This window comes from Rhinichthys klamathensis, unplaced genomic scaffold, assembly GCF_029890125.1.
Source record: "Rhinichthys klamathensis goyatoka isolate OS25496 unplaced genomic scaffold, OSU_Roscu_1.1 h1tg000261l_1, whole genome shotgun sequence".
Lineage (NCBI taxonomy): Eukaryota > Metazoa > Chordata > Actinopteri > Cypriniformes > Leuciscidae > Rhinichthys > Rhinichthys klamathensis.
In genome coordinates, this window is record NW_026606782.1 from 281,393 (window position 1) to 291,362 (window position 9,970).

Here is a 9,970-nt window from a genome sequence, read left to right on the forward strand (position 1 = left end):
AAGACAAACTTTGCGTTTTCTAAAGCTAACTGCTTGGAAAAAGTTGTATTTTTAAAAGAATCTTACCCAGCACAGCAGGATACAACCAATAAATCAAACATACAATTTTAATAGAACTAGATAGAGCTTCACATAAAAGATAAAGTGATTACGTCTAAAGTTATTTCTTGTTTTAACTACACAAAATGTGTGTCTATCTATAAAACCAGTGCTTAAACCTTAACCCATAAAGCATTTCTTTGTGTAATTCCAAGTTACCTTTAAGATCATGTAATATGATCAACACACTGCATATAATCTGTACATATTCATAAATATGACATTTATCAGAATAGTCCTATACACCACACCCAACTACAAAATTCAACTTAAAATGGCTTATTAGGGGACAAGGACCAAAGGTGCAGGGCATAGTTTTGTTTTAAAAGAAACTATAGTTTTTAAGTATACAGATAAAATCTTCATGTACAAATTTGCCCTGTTCGAATTTCACAGTGCATAACCAAGCAAGGAAAAGATAGACATCTGTCTCTGCTTTTGATTATTGATCCATTACATTACAGTAGTTTTCCTTTAAAGGGGTCATGACATGGATGTTTTTTTAAATTATTTTAATATGTTCCTTGAGGTTCACTTATAACGTTAATAAAGTGTTTTGCACAAAAAAAAAAATACAAATATATATATATATATATATATATATGTGGAAAAACTATTATTTTAAACCTTCATTCTGACCCTCCTTCTGAAATGACAAGTTTTTAAGGGGCGGCTCCTTTAAGGCTCGTCAATAAACGGCCACTGTTTTGATTGGTTAGGAAACAATATCAATGCCCACTGCACGCGTGTTTTGAAAAAAATATTCATTACACTGTGCCACGCCCTCGTCTACAAAAGAAAATGTTCCAAACAAAAATATAACCCTCTGACAGTACCCAGGACACATTCAAATAAACCATCCCCTTGTTTCTGATGCCGAGATCCTTCTGAAATCTGTACAGAGACGCAAATGAGCTGTTTACTGGACGCCTCAGAGCGAACCTTCTTTCACTCTTCCATTTGTCCTGTTGTCAACAGACACAAGCACGTAGAGTAGGCCTATGTCAGAAAGTGAACGGGCATCTGTATTCTGTATCCAGTGTAGACAGCATCAGTGATTATAATGGGTTCTATTTGCTTTGATGCGACATGACGCACACATCCAGTGTAGGCAAATGTCAGCCGTTAAGCGACTGAATGCCAGTAGGCGGGGGCCTATGGTGCGGTGATGTATAACTATTCATCAATCTCTTGCTCTGTAGGCAGTCATATGCAAATATATTTGCCCACGTGACGTCGCAGGTCACCCAATATCAGAACAAGACATTTTTTGAGCTTGATTTGTTTATAACGAGGAGGACATTTCAAGCTATGAAACTTTTTTAGGATGTTTTAATGGTACAAAAACCTCTGTCAAAATATCAATGCAAATTTGATTTCTTATGTCATGATCCCTTTAATTCCAAACCCACATGAAGATATTATTGCAAAAACGGTAAAAACCCTTAGAAGCTTATGAAAAAAAAAACATTACAACATAAAACAAATAACCAAAAAAAAAAAAAAAAAAAAAAAAAATAGCTCCACATCTTGATTCCATCAAAATATACTTGCCGGGCGGGTTAGATTCCTGCAGTTTTATGCACTTCTTGCAGTCAGCAGAAGTGTGTGCCTAATCCATACATAAATCACCATCCCATGGTCTGCTGGTTCAGTCTTAACCCAAAGACTGTCATAAAGTACTTGATGCACTTGGAAAAGTTTGTTTATTTATCAAAATGGTGTTGATACTAGCATGTATCATCTGTAAAACAAACAAAAAAAGAAATAATACAGAGAGAGCAAAGAAAACTAAGTTATTTGATCATATCGGTTTTAATACAAACTCACATGAAAAGATGTTATTGAGAAGATAATGGGATACACTTACCATGATACCACCACTTAGTTTTCTTTGGATTCTTATTACATGTCTTTACATAAAATGAATTATCTGGAGGACGTCGCTGAAACATCCACAACAAAAACAGCTCATTAGACAACCATAATGATACTTATACCTTTCTCAATTTGGTTAACTAAAAGGTTAAGTTTACCTTTTCTTTGCAGCTTGACAGCATGCTAATAATGCTTAAACAAACAGATTGCACAGACAGAGCTGGTGACCAGTCTTCCGTTAAAATAGATAAACAGATGTGACCGTTGCTATAGACGTGTGGATGGATGGGTATATTTTCTCCGGTGAACATTACCTATAGAAAAAATATTTATTAGTAACAAGCATTTAGCTTTGATACAAAAACACAAAAAAACTAAACAAAAACACCACCATATATAAGGAGATTCACAATTTACCTGAGGTGAATCAAAAGGATATCGACCACTGAATTTGAACAGGAGTTGAAACTTCTCTCCTTCATAAAGAGTACCTGGAGCACCATCCATATCTATAAACCACCTGGACAAATACAAGAATAAAATCATTGATTCATTGCTTTGATTGAAATAAATATAAATTAACCCATTCAATAAAGAAATTAACTGGTTTAAATGGTTAGTTCACCCAGAAATGAAAATTCTGTCATCATTAACTCACCCTCATGTCATTGTTTTAAACTCATAAAACACAAATTAATATTGTTTTAATGAAACCTGTATGTCCCTCCATTGAAAGTCCTTTCCACCAAAACTTTGATTATTCAAAAAGATCATAAAAACACATGCAACAATAAATAAGGTTTGGTCATGCAAGTATTTGATGTGCTCATTGTATGTGTGCAGGTCAATGTGTATGTGAATGAAAGCCTGAATTAAATCTGTTTACAAAGCAATCGTTTCTCTTCAGAAAGGTTCTCTTTATGAACAAATTTGGTAACAAGGACTTTCAAAGGAGGTTTTATTAAAAATATTTTCATTTATTTTTCGAAAAGATGTCTGATGCCTTATGGGTTTGGAACGACATGAGGGTGAGAAAAACTACAGCATTTAAATTGTGTGAACTGTCCATTTAAAGTCGAAAGTGAAACAAAATAATTGACAGATTATTTCTTACATATGGTTCTGTACATCGGAGTAAATCGGAAAATTGAAAAAATGATATAGGTTTTTGAGACGTAGCCATTGCTCAAAACAAGTGGAGGACGATAAACGTGAGCTTGCAGGGGTGGGGTTTAGGTGGACTAAATGATTGGAGAATCTGACAAACGTCACCAGTCTGTTGTTTTCACCGGAAGATCCAGTTATGACATTAGGATTAAACATTACAAGGTCAAATTAAACAAGAAACATGCACAGATTAATTGTTCACAATAAGATCTTTAGCATGCATTTAGAAAATAGATTCATTTTCATGTCGACAACTTTAAGGAAAGGTTGCAAACTGTCAAAATATAATCCAACTGAACTGACTGCTTGATCTTGCACATTTACACATCTCACAACTTACTCAGTGATTGTGTTCTGTACACTTCTCTCATTTAGTGTCATTCCAGGAGGTGGATCACTTTGTAATGCCATCAACTCCTTTTGTAATCGCTTCTGGGAAGTGAAAATAACTTGGGTTAAGGCAAAACTGAAAGTAAAAACAGGACAGCCTTCCTAAACTATTAACATTCTAAACTATTAATACATCATTTTTAATTCAGTGTGCGTGGTTTTAAACCATTCACCTAAATTAAATTATAATGTCTGAAAAATACAACTAGCAAGCACACCGCTAACAACGAGCTAGTCAAACAAATGATTTGCAGTGCTATAGAAACGAGCGATTAAGCACCACTGCAATTGTTTACAGCTCCGGAAGAACTCTGCTACATAATAATTCCCGTTTCACATCACGTTTATAAGTATCGTCTTTCACCGCTACAACTGTGATGTGACAGTACAGAGTTTTTTTGGGCTGTCAGACTGACTGAAGGTTAGCTTACAAAGTAAACAAATGTGCGTACGAATGAAACAGCTGACTGTCCTGTGTTCAGATCACCACAGGCAGGGACACAGTACGAAACCCGGTACGTGTCACAGCTAAATGCGAAAAATGGTTTACATTGTTATTGTTATTTGAAAATGCTTGTGGATGTAGGGAGATATTCACCTGCATAGACGCCATGATGGAAAGCCCCTGTAGAGAGGCGATTGGCCGAATGACGTCTAATCAGGTTTTCACGGAACCGCAATGCAACAACATTCAGTTTGTTTGAAACAGGGGGAGGCACTACAGGTGAACATGCCAAAAATCCTCTTATTTTACAGGTTAAAATAGCGTAAAATACTCTTTTTAATAAGAAACTACAAAACATTTACTGTAACGTGATGTGCAAACTACGCAAAGTATGCATCATTTAAATGGAGAGAAAGAAGCGTGTTGCTATACTTTACTCCAGCGAATATTACTCGGTGATGTTATTTTTGAATGTCCGTTTAATATGTACATACCTTGAATTAATCGAACATTCCTTCAGTTATAGCGCAGGAAAAAAGACTGTTTGGGTGTATATGGGGTAACGTGGTGGAACCTGCCATTAAATATTTTCAGCTAGCCATTTTTGCTAAATGTAAACTGGAAGAAAAGCTAAATGTTAAAAGGTAACACAAAAATGTCACACTATTATTGTGACTAATAATATATTATTGTAAATAATATTTATATATATACAATTTAATATCATTTAAATATGTAATATGGGCCTATTAATTAATTGTGAATTGGATATTTTATTAAAGTTTGATAACCTCCCTTTGCTATTATAGTAAACCTATCTAGACGTATCCCTTGGTGTTATTAATTTTAAAAAATATTTGTAGATGCAGTCACCCAAGGAGAACAGAAAAACAATGTTTGATTCAAACCCTTATTTTGGAGAATTCACTGTTTGAAAATATAAAGGTTTAAGTGCACAATCTCCACAAATTAGAATTAAATGAATGAACAAAATATTTTCAAGAACAACTGAATTTATTCATTAAACTGATGAATGACTACTGCGGACAATTACAAGACTTCTGTCTGATGAATCCACATGCAGAAAAGTTATGACAAATCTATTTCAACTGAATTCTAGGTATGCACCTATGAAGTTGGTTCGCAACCCTCCATAAAACCAAAAGAAGAACAACTACTGAATTTTGAACTTGTTAACACAAATAGATACATTGTAAAACTACATGTCTGTCTGGTTGACTCTAGTCTAGACATGAAAACATTTAATAGGAATTCATCACTCCAGGCATCTTTATTTTGCAATACAGAAATTATGTAAGTTAATACTGGGTCAAAGCTTAAAACAATAAAGTAAAATAAAATAACTTTATTTGTAAAGCAATTACAGTTTAAATAGAACAAGGGACCAAAACTGTTATACCTCTCATTCAGCACAGCATACCTCTGTTTGCAAACCTAAAAGTATTTAAAAACAATAAAATAAACCAATAATAATTTGCTTTTCATATTTATTCTGCAGCCAGATGTGTATATGAGTGTTTCTTTTTTGTGTTTAACAATCTAAGAAGTTGGCAGCCATCAGAAGCTCCAGCGCTATCTCTGGGGCAATAGGAAATTCTGGGATTTCTGTTGAACTATTAGTATAACGGACTTTGTATGTAAAGTACATGCACACTTTAGAAAGAACGTGAGATGGGATCTCTCGAAAGTTGACTTCATTCGTTTCATTCTCAGCAAACTGGCCTGAAAAACAGAGATGCAATGTTACTATCACCTTAAAGCTTCAATGAGATAAAACACAAATAAAGAACCAATACAATACACACTTACAACATGTAAAATGTCACATTTAAAGGGATAGTTCGGCCAAAAATGATATTTAAACCATGCATTACTCACCCTCAAGCCGTTCGAGATGCATATGTCAATCTTGTTTCAGACGAACACATTTTCAGTTATTTTAGAAAATGTCTTAGACCCTTCAGTGGATATAATGTGAAGCAATGGGGTCCACCTCCTTCAAGTCCCAAAATGTGCATATATCCTTCACAGAAGTAATCCATCCGGCTCCAGGGGGATAAACGAAGGCCTTATGAGGGTAATCCGTGCGGTTTTGTCGTAAAAATATACATATTTAAAACTTTATAAATGAAAATATCTGACTTCCGGCAACGATCGACGCACGTTCACGGGTGATGTTTTGCTCTGCTCTCTGGCTGCGCGGGCGCGTTCGGTCTACGTCACGACGCTACGTCCTACCTCGTACGCCGACTTCCATCACCCGTGGACGCGCCTCGATCGTTGCCGGAAGTCAGATATTTTCATTTATAAAGTTTTAAATATGTATATTTTTACGAAAAAAACGCACGGATTACCCTCATAAGGCCTTCGTTTATCCCCCTGGAGCCGGATGGATTACTTCTGTGAAGGATATATGCACATTTTGGGACTTGAAAGAGGTGGACCCCATTGCTTCACATTATATCCACTGAAGGGTCTAAGACATTTTCTAAAATAACTGAAAATGTGTTCGTCTGAAACAAGATTGACAAATGCATCTCGAACGGCTTGAGGGTGAGTAATGCATGGTTTAAATATCATTTTTGGCCGAACTATCCCTTTAAAGAATATGTGGAATAATTACTGTTGGACAAAATTCAGGAAGATCCTATTTTTAGATGCAATTAAAATTTTATTCATTCCCTTTGGTAACTAATACTCACCAGGACCACTAAGCATAGCTTTGATTGTTCCAGATGTCAGAGCATGTTCTCTCTTCACAATAAACTCATGGCCATCAGAGGAGATTAATTTCACATACATGGCATCTGGCCCTTCACAGCCACCATAGGTCTTTTCTTCTCCATCTAAAATGTATTAATTTGATCATACACTCGAACTACCAACATAACATACACAGAAATACATCATACAGATATCCCTTAATCTAAGTAATGTATGGTTTATTCTCCCAATAACACAAAACGACTAAGTCTAGTAGTTAATTCATTTGTTTAAAAAAAAAACTTAAAAAACCTTACCCATTTTTACTGCCTTCCCTTCTCTCTCTCTCTCTCTCTCTCTCTGAAATATTAAGAGAAAATAACAGTTACTTACCACGTATAATGTAGCGGTAGTAACAACGCACATAATGTTCATGAAAAAGCCTGGTGAAACCAAACAAGAACCTATATATTATGTGATCTGATTTATATTGAAAAAACGGATATTTTTATTAATATTAGGCATAAGAATAAAACCGATCGACGAGTCCTGATGCAGTCTGGGTCATGCATGTTAGTTAGAACAGTAAATCATAGGCAATGAGTTTCCTTCCCAGTTAGCTCAAGCAGCACCATGTACAAATCGTGTTTTTCCAAAAAATATTATAGTAGACAGAATTCGCACGCATCAAGATTAAATAATCATAATTAAATACAAGATATATTGTCTCACCTCACTAAGATTGAGCTGGTCAGGGCAGTTTTTTTTTCTGTTTTCTCTCCGATGAGCTTCTGGCAACTGCTTCTTCTGTTGTCAGTGCGGACAACAGGAAACAATTGTCAGGCAGAGAATCCATGCACTTCCGTTACAGATTTTACAAACTTAGAGTCCTCATCAATATGCTTTAATAATTAATATCACATCAGAATTGCATGCTTTGGTTGAATTGACATTAAATTGTGATGTGTAAGATATATACTTCTTCACATCTGTTAAGTTTTTGTTCAGTTCATCATCGATCACGAATCTTTCACTCGCACGTGTATGCTCGCGCATCAAATTGCTTCCGGTGCGTTGTCATTTTGCTATCTGAGGAAGTGGGAAAAGTCCACATGATAAAATGTATCAGATTGGGATTTTGCATGGGTTGCGGCGTCTCTCAAAAAACCAAGAACAGATCATCAGAAAAATCCAAGTCGGTGTTCGTCCGGTATCACACAGCAGTAGGAGTTTTTGCCACACTCGTGCTGTAGTTTTAAAGGGGCAGGATAATTTTCTGCATGTGAACCCAAGGTCATTTTTAAAAGCCCATGCAAAAAAGGTACATAGTAGATTGTGTTTAAATATGCCGTTTGCTTGCAGTTGACCTCTCTGTAAATGGTACGATTGTTTCTGTACATTGTTTATACCTGGACAGCTTTTATCATTGATTTGGCTTAGCACAGAAGAACATGGATCCTGTACATAAACATAACATGTTCTATTTAAATATTGCTTTATTTTGTTTTGTTTCATAACTTTTATTATAATAAAGTGTTCCTGAAAATCTGTTACAGTTGCGACATCTCAAATGAGCTATAATTCAAATACAAATTCATTTATTTTAATGTAAATAATAATAATAAAAAAATGGTGTTACTTTTAATCTTATATCTAAAAAATGTTAATGTCTACACTTAATTGAGAAGCGGTTACAGTATCTCAGTGTTCAAAAGTGTTACACTTGAAGGGTTAGTCCACCCAAAAATAAAAATTCGGTCATCATTTGCTCATCCTTATGCCGTTCCAAACCCGCAAGGCTTTACTTCATCTTGGAAATGCAAATAAAGATGTTTTAATGAAATCTGAGATATTTCTGTCTCTCCACTGACAGTCCCCGCATAACTATCACATTGACGCTTCAAAAAGTTACACGTGAATAAAAGCCTAAATTGAATCTGTTCATCATATAAAGCTATAGAGTCTCTTCAGAAAATTTGGACTATTAGTTTTACAATCTCTTTATGAACTTTTTTTTCAGGTGAACTAACCGTTTAATTGCTTTGTTTGTTTGTACTTTAGGTTCAACCATACTGTGCTGTTAGATGGTATACATCCTCACCAGTTCAGTCTGAAGATGGAGAATTAATCTACACAGGCAGTCTGGGAAAAGCTGTCCTCGGTAAATTGCCTGCCATATATAGCATAATTTATACTTGTAAAACACAACTTGAACTACCAAACTGATATAGTTATCAGTTGTTTCCATGATTTTTTTATATTAGCTTCTAAAACCTAACCTAATGATCTAAATCTGCTCCTTTGTTGTAGGTGTGAAGTTTTTCTCCTACTCCAGCAGTATGTTCAGTCTCTGTGTGATGCCATATGTCCTCATGAAAACAGGCATTGGTGTGAACAACTTGGTACTGCAAGTGGCTTTCTGTGGCTTTATAGGTTTCTTCACATTTCTGACTCCTGTTCTGCTCCACTTGATCACCAAAGGCTATGTAGTACGCCTGTACCACAACAAGGAGACCGACATGTACACAGCCATCACTTACAGTGCCCTTCTAGTGGAGAAACGGACTGTTTTCCATCAGAGGGATGTCATTATCCCTGCTGTGAGCAGAATGTTCACTAGTTTTTACGCCAAGAAACATTCGATGCTGGTCAACCCAATGCTTTTTGCTCTGCCCAACGACTACAACCACCTCATGGGTTACGACCGGCCCTTTTCCTTTGATACAGATGACTTGAACAAACCAGATAAAAGTTAACTTGTCCACCAACATTGGATCGATTTAGCTTGTGAAACCAAGATGTCTACATTTCAATGAACTGTTGTTGTGTATTAAATATTAGCAGGAGTGATATGTCATCCAGTATATTTGTGATGTAGAAACTTGTATAAAAGTGTAAATAAATGGATATTTACCATCTGCACATCTCAATTACCTTCCTGCATCATGATTTTATCTTGTGGCCCAACTTCTGTTTTCTTCCTTGTTCTCACGACCCATTGCCATTTATAGGGGGAACAACCAGTGACCTATCTATCGAAAGAGGATGTTTTACAGAAGTAGTTATTAGTGTGACATTCTATAATAATTTTGATAATTAAAACAAAAACTGTTGATATTATTTCAGACGGAGAGATATCTGCCTACTTGTTTTATTCAGGAAAACAACAGTTATGGTGTTCTTGTATGCTTCAGTTTTTATTTTTTGTATTATAGCTTTGCCTTGTGTGTCCTCTGCCTCTGCAGAAAAAAGATTAGCCTGCTCCTC

The 9,970-nt window shown here is 35.5% G+C and overlaps 3 protein-coding genes across 4 annotated transcripts; 1 reads left to right on the top strand and 2 right to left on the bottom strand.

The window, feature by feature from the left end:
• Nucleotides 1–1,414: 1,414 nt before the first annotated feature.
• Nucleotides 1,415–4,215, bottom strand: ube2wa (ubiquitin conjugating enzyme E2 Wa). 2 transcript variants are annotated; one of them, XM_056267497.1, is made up of 6 exons: nucleotides 4,133–4,215; nucleotides 3,485–3,576; nucleotides 2,395–2,497; nucleotides 2,136–2,291; nucleotides 1,970–2,045; nucleotides 1,415–1,843 (listed from the first exon to the last, which is right to left on the bottom strand). In XM_056267497.1, exons 1-6 carry the CDS (start codon nucleotides 4,145–4,147, stop codon nucleotides 1,830–1,832), a joined length of 456 nt encoding a protein of 151 aa, XP_056123472.1. In that variant the 5' UTR covers nucleotides 4,148–4,215; the 3' UTR covers nucleotides 1,415–1,829. The 2 variants fall into 2 exon arrangements, with proteins under 2 accessions (XP_056123472.1, XP_056123474.1); XM_056267499.1 differs by lacking the exon at nucleotides 4,133–4,215 and adding an exon at nucleotides 3,815–3,998.
• Nucleotides 4,216–4,974: 759 nt separating this feature from the next.
• Nucleotides 4,975–7,053, bottom strand: elocb (elongin C paralog b). Its single transcript, XM_056267500.1, has 3 exons — nucleotides 7,021–7,053; nucleotides 6,703–6,846; nucleotides 4,975–5,722 (listed from the first exon to the last, which is right to left on the bottom strand). The coding sequence occupies exons 1-3, from the start codon at nucleotides 7,022–7,024 to the stop codon at nucleotides 5,532–5,534; spliced, it is 339 nt and encodes a 112-aa protein (XP_056123475.1). The 5' UTR covers nucleotides 7,025–7,053; the 3' UTR covers nucleotides 4,975–5,531.
• Nucleotides 7,054–7,667: 614 nt separating this feature from the next.
• Nucleotides 7,668–9,625, top strand: tmem70 (transmembrane protein 70). Its single transcript, XM_056267494.1, has 3 exons — nucleotides 7,668–8,024; nucleotides 8,765–8,864; nucleotides 9,014–9,625. The coding sequence occupies exons 1-3, from the start codon at nucleotides 7,824–7,826 to the stop codon at nucleotides 9,457–9,459; spliced, it is 747 nt and encodes a 248-aa protein (XP_056123469.1). The 5' UTR covers nucleotides 7,668–7,823; the 3' UTR covers nucleotides 9,460–9,625.
• The last annotated feature ends 345 nt before the right edge of the window (nucleotides 9,626–9,970 follow it).